This window comes from Miniopterus natalensis, chromosome 4 (genome assembly GCF_054644295.1).
Source record: "Miniopterus natalensis isolate mMinNat1 chromosome 4, mMinNat1.hap1, whole genome shotgun sequence".
NCBI classification, from domain to species: Eukaryota; Metazoa; Chordata; class Mammalia; order Chiroptera; family Miniopteridae; genus Miniopterus; species Miniopterus natalensis.
This window is the reverse complement of record NC_142084.1, coordinates 50,641,244-50,656,532: the sequence shown is the minus strand read 5'-3', so window position 1 is coordinate 50,656,532 and position 15,289 is coordinate 50,641,244. Positions and strand designations below refer to the sequence as shown.

At 37.6% G+C, this 15,289-nt stretch overlaps 1 protein-coding gene across 2 annotated transcripts in view; it reads right to left on the bottom strand.

Moving 5' to 3' along the window:
- Positions 1–15,289, bottom strand: part of GASK1B (golgi associated kinase 1B) — a 43,194-nt gene that overhangs the window by 16,622 nt on the left and 11,283 nt on the right. For both annotated transcript variants that reach the window (XM_016200329.2, XM_016200330.2), the window contains exon 3: positions 8,851–9,065. In XM_016200329.2, coding sequence (XP_016055815.2) covers positions 8,851–9,065 — 215 coding nt within the window. The remainder of the gene's footprint in view (positions 1–8,850; positions 9,066–15,289) is intronic.

Sequence of the window (15,289 nt, the reverse complement as noted above, 5' to 3'; positions counted from 1 at the left end):
GAGAGACTCATAGGTTAATGCCTTTGTATTTACTTTCTCCATCCTGTCATATTCTTGCAGAGAATTTTTAGCAGCAGAAATACATTCCATTAAGGGCCATAAAAAGTGAAACTATTTGTCTTTTGAAGTATAGGCCAGTATAATTCTACTGTTGGTTTCTTAATCTCCCCAAGATTTTGAGAAGGTTTAACTTCTCAGAAAGAAGGTACAGTCTGGCAGGTCAATTTCTGCAGGAGAGATTTTACAGACTTCTTAGATCAGACTCTCTTTGGAAGGGAGGATTCTGAAGGAGCCAGCATATGTAAATGGGATGCACTTTATGAACAGTCAAAGTGGAACTGATTCTGTGGATCAGCCAAGAGGACATCTGGGAAGGAACTGCTCTGAGAAATAAGAGGACAATAGTTCCCAGGCATGAAAATGACATCGTGTCAGATTCAAGAGCCAAGTCACAAAATGTCAAACAATGACTGAGGTCCACAGATTGACTGGGAATTGTCTAGATAGAACACAGAAATCCCTCAATTCAAGTTTGTTGAATTTAACTAAATCCCCTAAGCAGTATCCTGTATGTTTATAATTCCTAATTTTGTTTATAAAGTAAAATGAAAAGTACTAAGCTATGCTAACAGGAAAAGTAGAACAAATGATTATAAAGCAAGCTATTTAAATAAAGCACCTATGCAACCAAGAAAAGCCTTTCACATGATGCTGAAGTGGTCAAAAGCAATGAATAAATGCTCTGTGATATTTGTCACATTAAGATTCTGGTTCCAATCTAAGGGAAACTTCTTGGCTGCTCCCTTGTAGACCTATGTTCTCAGGAATAGACCCCCATAATATCCACCTCCCACTACACCCCTATTACTGGTATCACAAAACCACAGCCTGGCTAGAACTTGGCCCTTCCTAACTGGTAAAATATGAGTAATTGTTTAAAATAAGGATAACAAGTTACATAAAAAAGGTATATGATCAATTGTATTTAGAATATATGTCCTAAAAAAACACAGACATCTGCTTATTATGCATGTAAAATGACTTTTAAATTGGCTGAAAGGATGCATACTAATCTCATGAGAATGATAGCCTCTAGGGAGAAAATGCAGCAAGAGCAACATGAAGAGAGGGTCAAAAGGGACTTGAACTTATTTTTAATGTATTTATATTTTTAAAGTAAATACTGAAAGCAAGTATGCAAAAGGAACAAGGACAGGATAATTCTAGAATGTAGAAACATGATATTTGTTATGTTAGTCTTTGTTCTGTGGAATTTTGTTTTTAGCGTCTCAACAAAGGGTATGAAAACCTTGAGGAACAGAATCTGAAAATAAAATCCCAACCAGCTTCCCAAATTCTGTAGGCTGAGAACCCTGCAGTTAACAAAGAGCTCCTCCATCTATCTATGCAAAAATGACAGCCACTCACCTCAACCTGACCTAAACAGCATGGCCATCGAAACTGCCTCACATGATCTCATGTATTCCTAATGCTACAATGAGCAGCTCTGCAATACAGAAAATTCACAAAAGATCTCCATGATCCCTACCACTAAAGACCTGAAGTATCTAGAGATGTAAAAAAAAATCACAGGAGTGTACACATATAAATACAATGAATTCAAATTCTTATAAATGGGGTGGTTCTAGATGATAACTGGGCTATCTATTGAGTATTGCTATCTGTCAGTGTCTTAGTCCATTTGGCTGCTATAACAAATACCACATACTGGCCAGCTTATGAACAACAAACATATATTCCTCACAGCTCTGGAGGCTGGAAGTCTGAGATCAGGGTGCCAGCACGGGCCTGTTCTGGTGACGTCCCTCTCCTGGGTTGTAGGATTCCCACTGTGTCCTCACATAAGGAAGAGACTAGAGAGCTTTGCTGGGCTTCTTTCATAAAGGCACTTAGCCCACTCATGAAGGCTCCGTCCTCGTGACCTAATCACCTCCCAAAGGCCCACCTCCTATCTGGCATTGATATGCCTCCTTCACAGTTGGAGGGGAGATCACTAAGCAGTAGGTATAAGAGGAGGGAATACGTAGAAGACCCTCATAATCTCTCATGGTGGCCACAGTTGGAATCTTTCTTTGCCTAGTATGTAGAATATTCCTGCAGAAACAAATGTCCTTTATTGAAAAGTAATATTTCCTCTTGTTTTGATTATAGTTAGTTGGAATTTTTACTTTAACTATTATACATTAAATGGAAAAATGACACACAGAATAAAAAGGGGGTGAGGACAGGTCAAAGATTAACACCTATTAATCTAATTCATTATATTCAGTAATTAAATCATTAGAAGCCAGGCTAGAGTGAGAAGAGTTAACCGAACAGAGACAACTGTAGGGGGAAAGCCATACCAATTCATATTTGCTTGTTGAGTTTATGAACATAAGTTTATTACTCACAGTCATCTGAGAAAAAGACTTCCTTCATGGGACAGGAAGTTTCCATGAGAATCATCTTTCCCAATCTGAACATGTTCACACTTTCGGCCCTTGCTTAGAATCCCTCTCTCTGAAACTCTCTGTCTCTGGTATTCACCTGATTTCTATACCAAATGTCACATTCGAAGTCCACATTTTCTTACCTCCCATTCCACAAGAACAAATATCATCCTATGTGTGTGTATAGGAAGCTAAACTTAGCTCGCTATGACATCTGTTACATTCTGCTGTGATGATCTATCTTTTCAATTAGATTGCACCACTCTTGAGGACAGGGATACGGTCTCATCCATCTTTTTATCACCAACACTAAACCCTAATTGTCTAGAACGAAAGAGCTCAAAACACATCTGCCAAGTCTAAGTGAAAAGAGGTAACTTAGCTTGCTGACGGTGGAAGCAAACATCTCCCACGATACATCTCTGTTGGTCCCCTTCTCTGTAAAAACCCCTTAATTTCTCATTAAATAAACAGTTATTCTTAGAAAATATAAGTGCAGTAAGAACTCAGTTAAATAATAAAAATTTTAAATAGTTTTTATTCATTGGATTTTTCATTTCTAAATTTCTACTTATCTTTTTTTATTTCTTACTACAAGTACACTTTCATGTCTTTCACCTTTAATGTTTTTAAATTTTTTTTTTTTAGGATAATTTTTTTTTTAAATACATCTTTATTGATTTCAGAGAGAGGAAGGGAGAGAGGGAGAGAGATAGAAACATCAATGAGAAAGTCATTGATCGGCTGCCTCCTGCACGCCCCCTGCTGGGGATCAAGCCCTCAACCTGGGCATGTGTCCTGGCTGGGAATCGAACCGCACGCAATCTCCTGGATCCTAGGCTGATGCTCGAGCACTGAATCACGCCAGCCGGGCTAATGTTTTTAACTTAACATTTTGTATTTAACATAACTAGGTAGTTTTCTTTGATTTAAAAAAAAAAAAAAGCATGCCCCAAGAAACTGTGACATTTTCAGACATTCTGATGCTAATTGAAAGTTTTCAAAGTTGAATAAGACAGGGACTGCCTTTGAGAGATTCATGGCTTAATAAAGAAAACAGACTAGTCAAAAATAATTAATACTTAATATGCTAAGATCTACAATATAAGTAAGAAATACTAAGAGTAGAAAAAAATAAAAATGATTTGGGAATGACACAATTTAATGAATAAAAATAATGATTAAGTACCTTATTGGATTCTTATATTGATATTTACCTCTACTATTATTTCTAGATGATCAATTTCCTAATTAATATCTAATGTTCACTAAGCACCTACTATGTACTAGGCATGTTCTAAATCCTTTATGTGTATAAAATTTAATCCTCTCAATTGTCCTCTACACAAACAATATTATTATTCCTAATTTTACAGATAAGGAAACTGAGGTAGAGAGGTGTTAAGTAACTTCTCAACGTTAAAAATTTTGTATTTGCCCGGCAGGTGTGGCTCAGTGGTTGAGCATTGACCTAGGATCCAGGAGATCACAGTTCGATTTCTGGTCAGGGCACATGCCCAGCTTCGGGGCTAGATCCCCAGTAGGGGAATTGCAGGAGGCAGCCGATCAATGACTCTCTCATCAATGTTTCTATAACTCTCTCTCCCTCTCCCTTCCTCTCTCTGAAATCAATACAGATATATTTTTTTTAAAAACAAAAAAGAAAATATATATTTTTTTAAATTCTTATTGGCAGTTGGGATTCAAATTTAGCCGGCTGGCTCCAGAACCTTAGTTTCTAACCATTATATAGACTATCTCCGAGATCAAAAGGCAAGATTTCTACATCTTAAATCTTTTCCTGTTATTTTATATGAGCTTTTGAAAGAAATTTGACCAAACCTTGGAAACTCAAATGCTCTCTAAATACTACTCTTTGTCATCCTAATGGAGGTGAACATTATGTACGAAGTTCGCACCCCCACACTTGATGAATAAAAGGTTACTTGTGCCTCCATTACATTTTACAGACCCAGTAAAATGGCATAGCCTTTGTGAATGTAGATTTGTTAATTGGGTAAAACAAAAAGAATGTTGTGTACAGAAAAGTCAACAACTGGATTCTGTATTCTCTCGCCCTTGCTGAAGCATCATAGAACAAGTAATTTTAGTTAGCTTCAGGCATAGCTTTTCTAAGATTTTTCACAAAATCATTCAATATACTCCAGTACATTCCCAAACACCATTTAAATAAGGCATATATTGACTTTAAAATAAAAATGTCAGTGAAATTAATGAAAAGGATTATTATATAAAAGATAACTACTTGTTATGGTACTCATGAAAAAGGAACTAAGTTTATTTATTCATTTATTTGCTCAGTTCTACATCTCTATAAACAGTATACGATAGTAAATATAATCATTAAAAAGATCAATTAAGATATGATTTATTAAAAATGTAAAATTTCTCTGGAGTAAAATCTACTATGAGTAGTCAAAAGAAAAACAACAATGTGAGAAAAGTTATTTGAGACATATAGGATTGATAAATACAAATTTTCATAATATACAAAATGTTTTTATAAATCAATAATGTTATAAAAGGGTGATGATTTGCATACACAATTCACAAAAAAAGAAATACAAATAATCGATATTTGAAAATATGCATATCCTCAATCTCACTCATAATGAAAGAACTGGAAATATAAACAAGACCTCACTACTCTCCATAAAATTAGTCAAAACTTTAATTAGTTTTCCACTTCCCAAAATTGGTAAGAAAGAGGGATACAGGCACCCTTATACTTTACTGGAGAAATTATAAAATGCTGCAACAGCTAAAGGAAATTAGCCTTTTTTCCATTGCACAGTGGGAAGCAAATAAATGTTAGATAAATGAATAAATGTAAGTCCATTCTCAGAGATACCATCCTCATACATATCATTTGATATACTTTTGTAAATAGTAAGCAAATTAAGTCTTAATAATCAAATTAATTTCTGGCAATTAGATTCAGTGTTTTTTAACCAGAGCCAAAATTAGGAACTCTAATCTTGGTATCATAACTTCAACAGGTTCAGTAAAGTCTTGCAGAGATCTCATCCTCATAGATGATCAAGATCGAGAAAGTTTTCACTCCCACCCCCAACCCTTCTCCGGGTAGAAGGGACAAGAGGGTCGACTACAAAAAGAACTGGCCTCGCAACAGAATCAGTTCCTACAGAGGTAGCAACAGCCTGACGTCCAATATCTCAAGCCAAAGGTGACCTTGGCTCATAGAGTGTGCACGGATTGGAGGGTCATCCAAGCAACAAATGACAAAGCCTGGCCTAAGATAAAACATAAACTATGCCTAAAAGGTAGATTTGGGTGACACCAAGGATACCACTAAATGGATGTGTGAGTATAGATCACAAAGCACCTAGGTAACTTCCAAATTTTTGACTTGGAAAAGTAGATGATAAGGGTACCTCCCCCATAAAATGAATAGAGAGATGTTCAGAAGTTTGTCTCTCAAGCCAGAACTCCTGCGTTTGACTCTAAGTTCTACTGCATACCAGCGATGTGACTCTGCCCAAGTTACTTCATTTCTCTTTGCCTACATTTCCTCGAATCTAAAATAAGACTAATAATAGTGTCTACTTCATGGGGTTGACATGCAGATTAAATAAGTTAATATCTTAGTGCTTAGTATCAAGTGCTTAGGGCAGTGCCAGGAACATAGTAAGTGTTATATGATTGTTAGATTATTAATAGTATCAGTTGAAGAATTTGAAATATGCATCTATCTTTGTTGAAAATTTATAATAATAACTCATGTGCCCATATGTGTCCTCAAGCCCACAATGATGATAGAAGCTGCAGATGTGCTCAGAAGGAGACTGGCTCACCTGGAACCTGTTCCTGCTCAGCCAGGGTAATGAACGGAGAGTTACAAAATGAACACGCATCTTGTGAAAACAGCTCTCTTATATCCATGAGCTATTATATCTCTTTCAGGCAGAATGCATCACTGTTCCCCTAAATAACTGCTTAAGGCAAATGGTATATTTAGGATGCCCTAAAAATCATATGAATATTGCCATTCCCGTGTCCCTCCTCACGTTCTGCCTGCCCTCTCTTCCTTTGCAGTCTACAGTGCCACTCAAACTCTCCCTCCTTCACTATCTTATGGCAAATGCTCTCCTTCTTTTGACCGCATAACAGTAAGAACATATTATTTCAGCCAGCCATTCTTACATGAATCTATATTTTTGTTTTATGCACCATATTTTTCAAACTAAATATATTTTTTTTAAATCAAACTTGGAGTGGGGCAGTGGGGATACAGTCTTATACTGCTTTGCTGCCCCCGTGGTTGTTTTCTGTAGTATAATGCACAGTAGCTGTTGAATATGAATAAATACATATTCATTGGCTGAATGATATTTGTAGCTTTCCTCAATGATAAAGACAAAGGGTAGGAGGAGATTTAGTTGAAGATCCCAGAATTAAAACAAATATCACTAGAGACAACTTCTAAAAGGGTTTGCCTTCTATTCAGCATAGGTTAGCTCTTACGTTCAACAGCTACAAACCTCAAGGTCATCCCTTTCTCATGGACGTCACCACCAGGTGCATAGCTTTCCCCTCCCTAGTCGTCATCTTTAGAACTTTAACATCCATACTGCCCACTCCCCAAACATCTGGCCACATCGTGACTGCCTTTTCCAACTTAACCCTAGAACTCTTCATTCATTCTTTATTGCTAATACATTTTTATCACACTGACTTCTTCTGTTAACCAAAGAATAATTTGGCAGTTGTTATTACAATAGTGGTTAAAAATACAAAACCTAGAGCTAGTCAAACCTGCTGAAATCTCTATTTGGGAACTTACTTACTATTTAACACCAAGCAAGTTAGGTAACTGTTGAGAGAAAATTCTCCATGGTATTTCTGTACACCTTATACCAGGTTTTACTCTGCACTATCTCTACAAGTATGTTAGTATAGCAAACAGCCTTGGAAAACACAAAGAGTATCTCCCCTAGGATGGGAAACAGGTTTGTTTCCTGACCAAGACAATAAAGATACTGTCTCCCACTGGGGCAGGTTTTAAGCAGGTTTGCTAGCGGCCTCCTATAAGATTGGGGGTTTCCTAAACTTAGAGCTCTCAGCAGTGACACAGCCCCACTATATGCAGCATTCACCAGGGCCACTTTGTATCACCCCAACGGCACTTGAGGGGCAACGGACCATGAAGCTCATGCCGTGAGTAATGAGGTCACTTGGGTTTGGCTCGGGAGTCTTTTGTTTCTGCTAGCATCCATGAACATGGGGCCGGCTGACTTGTTAGCCTGCAAGACGGGTAAGATCTCAGGCCTGTCACAGTTCTTTAACCCCTTTATGCCTCGGCTTCCCTACCTGTAAAATGGAGAGGGTGCTTAGAGCCAGCCTGAGCCTTGCAGCTGGACCCTTCAGCAGTATCTGGTGACTTGACTGCCTCCTTGCCAAACCAAATGTCATGCTTTCCAGCTCCGCTCTCTCTGGTGGCTCTGCGGCACTGACACCATAAGTCATTCTCTCCTTGAAAGTTTCGAATCCCTAGACTGTGACTCTGAACTAAATTTGTTTTCTTCCTACGTTTTTCTCTCTCTTTAGTTCCTTCCTGAAATGTCACACACACAAAAGGAGAATGTTTTGCAAATGTCTAAGATAGTCTTAAATTTCCACGAAATACTAATTAACAACACAACAGAAAATCAGTGTTGTTGTTTTTTAATGGAGACAGGAAAAAGCAGAAATCGGAATGAGGGGGTGGACCAAGTCATGGGATCTTTATCAAAAGGAGTTAAGAGTTATAAGAAACCTATAAAATGTCGAGGCACTCAATTACGTAGATGATCAATATTTATTATTCTCCAGTGTCTACTCTTAATAAGACACTTGCAAAAAATCACTGGAAGGAAAACAAGGGAAGTGGTGGTTGTAAGCTGTGTGGCCATGTGACCACTGAAACACAGTGAGGAATGAGGGAAAGAAGACAAACTTTTACCTTTGACAGATACCAGGGAATCTCAGCTCCAGCTTTCAGTAGTTTTAAGAACTTGCATTAGTTACTTCACCTTATCAATTTACTCACTTCCTATATGGGGTAAGACTATCCACCTTGAAGAACTGTTGATGGGTTCTCTCAACAAAATGTATCTACGGTGAGTACATCTATTGCAAGATTGAAATACTGAAGAATTGCTTCCTCAGAAATTAGTAAAAGAGCTGAGGGATATTTCTAAATATTTCCCTAAAGGACATAAGATTGTGTCATGTGGTACTATACTTGCCAAATATAGCATTGTAGAACTTAAAGTCTGGCTTCATAAAAACTCAAGGTGCAGCAAATTCCTAGTGTCAGACTTATATAACTCAGGGTTCATCTTAGAAAACCACTTACTTGATTTGATGAACTTACCTGTAACAGAAAATCAAAGAGGGCCATCTTGGACCACTCATGGTGATGTACTTCAGTACAGCCCCATTCAGGTCTGGGTGCTCGGCCATTCTGCCAGCACTTCTGCTTTAGCAACTGCTGGTAGTTTCCCCAGGTGAGCTTAACAGAAGAGTGGGTCTCATTACTTGTTGGAGATAAAGATGAATCCCAGAGTATGACAGGACATGGGCGGCCATCTAGGGAATTCGAAAAACAAACATGCTTTTAGCATCCTGCTGCTCAGTGTGTACCCTTGGGTGGTCACCCACTTTCACAGCTTCATGCTCTCACCTGTCAAATGTAAGAGCTTGATTAGGTAATATGTTATCATCCTTTTGTCTTCTGAGGTTTTAATATTTTATACCTCAAGAGTACTTCCTGAGAGAAGTCTTATAAAATAGAAAGGTATTGTTAGACAATAAAAAAAATTTTAGCAAGATATTTTATAGATGTGGCAACAATTGGCCACTAACCACCAATAACAACGTTCTCTGGTTAATGTGGTTTTATTCCACATCTAAAAGTAGCCGCCACAAAAAAGGAAAGAATCCAGACACTTATAATTGTCTATTCAATGTCTGAGTGGAGCAGCTCTCTATTTGTAATACTGTCTGATTTTCTGAGGCTGCATTTTGATGTCAGGAAGAAAAAGAATCTTTAGAAGTCGCAAATTTAAAAGTGAAATTGTATGGTTCACACCAGTCACTACAATCTCCAAAGAGAAATAAGCAAGAGTGTGGTTTTTTGTTTGTTGATAGAAACATCAGCGCTCTTGGTAATAGGTCATTTACTCACATATAACCTCACAAAGTGTATTTAAGCAAATGTCATTTCTTCAACTGCATGTGATGTGTACAGATGATTTTTCAAAATACCTGTCACTCGAATTGTTTTTGTCTCACTCTTAGTAGTTTAGAAATGTCATTGTTAAACTGCATAAAAATGACAAGCCTGACTGAAGCCACCATAAACAGAGAAGACCACGATGGCATCCACTGAATGACACTTCAGGCTTAAAACCAATGACATCACTCCCAAGGCCCCATTTCTGCTAAATAAAGTCACTAAGAGATGACATTGAGCAGCTTTGCTTATAATTCAGAAATCAGAATGACGCTCTTGGAAAACAAAAAACAAAAAAAAGTCACCAAGATCTGGAAAAAACAACAATCCCTTAACTCACTCTTAACAGGCCTGGACAACAGAAGCCTCTGAAATTATGACTGGAATGTCTAGACACATCACAGGAATTTTTAAAAGCCCTTTTAAACAACCTATGTAGTTCTCAAAATATAACTGTTTTCCTTTTTGTTAAAGACTTTCGTTTTCCCACCTTGCCTGCCTGCTTCTTGTAGAGTTTTTATCTCTGGTCTTAAATACAGGAAACAGTCATCTTCTCTAACCACCCTTGAATTTGGGGTTACAGTGACCTCAATAATTTTAACAGTATTCGCTTAATCATTCTAATCACCTATATTCCAGTTTTGTTTTGTTTTTTAAAAAAAGTCTTTCTCTTCTTAGCCTTGAAATTTAGGCCAAGGCATGTGAAAAGTCCTTTAGATTGTGGAAAATATGCCACAGTCATTGGCATACAATTAAGAGAACAGCAGAGAGAAAAAACATGAACCATAAGTAAAGAACTTCATTTTTAACATTATCACTCTCCTTTTTATTTCTTTTTACTTTGTTAAATGATATGGGGGCAACTGGGACCTAATTATCTTCTTAGATATAATATAAATATAATTTTAAATGTGTGTACTCTGAATATTTTGCCAATTTTTAAAATAATAGTAATATATTCCAGGCAAAAGCCATCCATTATGCAATGGGAGATACATATAGACCAACGTAACCAAACGCGAGCAGAAGACACAACACAGCTTTCAAAGACATGGGTACTTCAGACTTCTAAAGATAAACACCAAGAAGTTCTATGGGTCGTCGTCTTTGGACCAAAGTGATACACAGATAGCACTTTGCATTCCCAGTGCTAGGAAGTGTTCAAAGGGAGTTGAAACCTAATACTGAAGCTTCACACCACAAATCAACTCAAGACAGACAGGCCAGCCCGGATTCCTCAGAGAAACAAGGAAAGGATCTACATAAACAATGGAAATGGTTAACAACCTTCTGAGCTGTCTTTCCTTTCCTTTAGAAACATTTGTTTCTTATTTTAAAAGCAATTAAAAGTAAATCCACTCATTTTAAGAAACATGGAAAAACATTAAAATGTATAGCTAAGAAAACAAAAATCATCTATAATCTCCTATCCTAGTCATTGGTTTTATGATTTGGATATTTACCTCTGATATTTTCCCACCCCTTTCTCACCTGAAAGACAGGTAAGAAAATTAAATTTGTTTTTAGAAATTTAAGTAGTATGGCTTATGGTTTGAGCACAGACTCTGGAATCCAACAGACCTTTTCAATTTTGGTCACATTACGTCTTAGCTTTGTAACATTAGACAAGTCATGCAACCTCTCCTTGTGCTTTTCTTCTGTAAAATGAGGGTGATAATGTACCTTCCAAAAGGACTTTGTTGGACTAAAGGGGTTCACATACTTAAAATTCTCAACCTGGCACGTAACATATTTGCACATCTCAGAAAGGTTTCTCTATGATTATTATTACATACATATATTGTACAATTACATAATTCATCAGTCTTCAACCGGCCTTTATTTGTTTATCGAGCATCTACTATGTAGCAAGCACTATTCTAGACTTGAATTAATTCACGCTTTTTTTGTTTCATAAAGCTTACAAAATTTCCACTGGAGGAAAGAGACGAAAATTATGCTAAGAAAATAAACTATCTGGGATCATCTTTTATATACAGTTTATGTAATTAATTCACTAAATATTATATCACAATCATTTCTCTTATAATGAAATACTTTTAAATGAGTCACTTTAACGATGGTACAGTAGTAATCTAACCCAATGGTCAACAAACTTGGTTAAGGGCAAATAGTAAATATTTGAGTCTTTTAGGGCCACATGGTCTCCATTGAAATTACTGAACTATGCAAGTGCTCAACTGTTTTAGCATGAAAACAAACGAAGATGCTATATCAATAAATTGTCTTGACTCTGCTCCAATAAAACTTTATTTCAAGTGTCATAGTAATATTATTATTCTTTTTTTTCCAACCATTTAAAATTGTAGAAACCACTTATAGTTTACAGGCTGCACAAAAATAGGCAGTGAGGCCTCTTTGTCCTGCAGAGTGTAGTGTATCAACCCCATGACCTAGTCTACGAGTACATCGTATTTTGTTTACCACTTCTCTACTTCAGATCATCAGATTTTTTTGGATGGTACATTTTCTATACTATCATTTAAAAGTTGCTCTCTAACTGCCAAAGGGAGCTTTCAGCTGATAGGAATATTTGATTTCCCATTAATCTGTTTTCCTCTACACCCGTCCATGTTCCCTCAGCAAAATATTTTGAATGCTATCACATGAAGACATTCCATCCCGCTCAGCTGGAAACCAGAGGCCTCAGGAAAAGGGGATTTCCAGAAAGCAAGAGAATAGCAGGTGAGCATCACTCTGCATGCCGAGCAGTGGGTGGCTGTGGGGCCTTGTGACAACAGGTCTTGCTCTGCATCAGCACAGATGGTCCTCGAGATCATAACAGTAGTCAGCATGGCTCCAGACCTCAGAGCTATGAGTACTACTGTGAGCATTCCACTTTTTATAAAATGTGGCTGCTCAAAGAATTAACTGAGCTTTGATAGATCTGAAGGGATGGCAGAAAAATAGCCTCTGAAAACAGGAAGCTGGTTAAAGCAACTTGCCCTGAAATTTTTCAGAGATGAGGAACATTCATCTCTTCGCATTCAAGTTTGTCAAAATGATGCAGTAATGTACTCTCTAGAGAAATATTAACAGTGAAGAGATAAAAATCTAACTGTCAGCGTGGTGAGAAAGCAGGTTTTAAAAGATATGCGGGTATTCAAGTGAATTAAAGGTGATACAACTGTTGTTAAAAATGAGACTGCCAGTAAAGCTTTTTTCCCCTTCCAAAATCTGAATATTTTCCCTGAATTCTAATGTTCTCTCAAGTTGTTCTTTACTCAAAAGCACAAAGAAGACATTCTTTTGAGAAGATAAATGTGAAAATTCACTGAGAATGAACGCTATACACAATCTTTGCCTTCTATGAAATGTGCTTCACTTTGAACATTGGCTGACTGGCTTTGTTGAACTGTATGTGGATGCTAAGCATGTTGGAAAGACTTGTGAATGTCTGTCTGTGTTTGTCACTGAGCAAAAATAAGTAAAAAATGGCCTGAGCACTGAAATCAAAAAGTCTTTTCTATCACATGGGCCAAGCTCCAAGACTCCTTGTGCACAGTCCAGCTCAGAGCCCTTCATTAAAAACAACTCTACAAAAGCCACTAAAGGAAACAAGGTCCAGTCAAATGTGAGGCTCATCTTTGTTACAGGGAATAAATTCTGTCGGGTTCCATTGCGACTGTCCAGCGCATTGCAGGAAAACCTCAACACTGCAGGTCTCTAACTGATAGAGGCAATTGTTGATGTTGATGCAACTCAAATGATAGCACAGCAGGTGTCTAGTTGTTAGCCATCCCTTAAATACTATCTGCTCTATTTTTCAGCAATAGAGTTTTGGCAATTAGAAGTATTGAACTGAAGGGAAAAAGAAGGTCAGATCTCTTGGCGTAGAGTTGTTGAATGTAAACAAATTGGTCAATGTGAGCCCTGGCAAAATAGGAATTCAAGATTCTATAACAGCCTGGAGGGAGGTGGGAATTTGAAAGATTAGGTGAAATTTTACTTCTGGTCAGGGTTTTCAATATAGCTAACTCACTTATTTTAAAAAAAAGTATTTACAATTGTCCCTTAATTGTCCTCATATGGACCTACTGGCTCCTATGTTTCAGATAAAAAGAATTCAGGGTGAGGCATACCAAGAATGGAAGCCTGGGCCTTTGAGAGTTTAGAGTTTAGTAGAAACAGATAAGAGCACATGCATATCATGATCAAATGAACTGTTTGACAGTTTAATGAGTGTTTTGAAGGGAACAAGTGAAGGACTAAAATAAAGACTGAGCTCTCAGTGTAAAGCCAAGAAATGAAGAAATGCTGTGCCCCAGAATAGCAATGTATTGAAATGCCACAGTTACTAAGGAGGACCATTGCTGAAAAGGAGCTGAGAGTATGGGGTAGAAAAAGCAGTCAGGGTGCTGACTCTCTTCTTGACTCCATCACTGGTCTCCAAAGGCCTTGAGCCAAGTTCTTCAGCCACCCTGACTGAGGCTCTGAGTTCCCTGAGATGCAAAGAAGCCTGTCTGGCAGGGCTGTGTGACAATCCAGTGGAATACTGAAAATACAGCACTGTCCAATATTGACAAGAGCCAAACCTATGTTCAAATTTTATGACTTAAAAAAGGCAATAGGTGGCAAAGAGGCAGAATTCCACAGATTTTACATGGGTAGATTCTATACAGCCAGCCAAGTTCTGGATACAGGGACTTGTCTTAGAAATACATTCCTGAGTGATTTAGAATACCTTTGTTCAAACAAAAAAATATATAACTATATTTACTTATCTAATTGTTTTTCACTTCATAACTTGTTTTCTCTAGGTTGGACTGAGTTAAAATAATCTCCACATTTCCTCAAGAGTTAGCTAAGGAAGTGGGCAAGGAGAATGTCTTGTGACTTCCTCCATCACACAGTACTTAAAGAATCTAAATCATCAGTTCTAACATAAAAGCAGTGTCCTTCTTTGCTCTGGACTTTTGACCAATGACAGGAACTTCTGCTTTCTAGGTCTGCCCTGGACTTCTCCTCTGTAAATGGAAACTCCCAGACGCTTCCTGTCTCAATATTCCACTTTAAAAAACAGGAATCAAACTTGACTTCAGAGGGTGGTGATGATGTGGTCATTACGCCAGGCTCCACAAACAAACATATTTTTGGGAATGAAGCGTTGGTCACATCAGGGTGACCCTGTCCGGGGCAATTCAGTGTTTATTAATGTAGATAAAGGAACCGTGAATTCCTGACCAGAGTGACCTTCATACAGTGCAAAGCTCATTACATCAATACTCGTCTTAAAAACCCTTCAATAACTCCCCAACATCAGCAAGATAATGTCTATGTCCTTATGTGACAGAAAACCCACCCACTCTCCACAGCTTTATCTTACCCCATCCTTGCCCACAAAGCCCCACAAACCTAATCTCCTTTTCACAGAACTATTTGCAGTTTCCTAAGCACACTCTGCCTTTTCACAAATTTTTTACGCATCTATTTTTTTATCCCTTCTACACCCATTCCATCTCACTCCACCCACAGTGACTGTTTTTAAGAACCAGTTCTGACATTACCTCTTCTAGAAGTTTTTACATTCCTCCACCTACCCCCCTGCACACACACA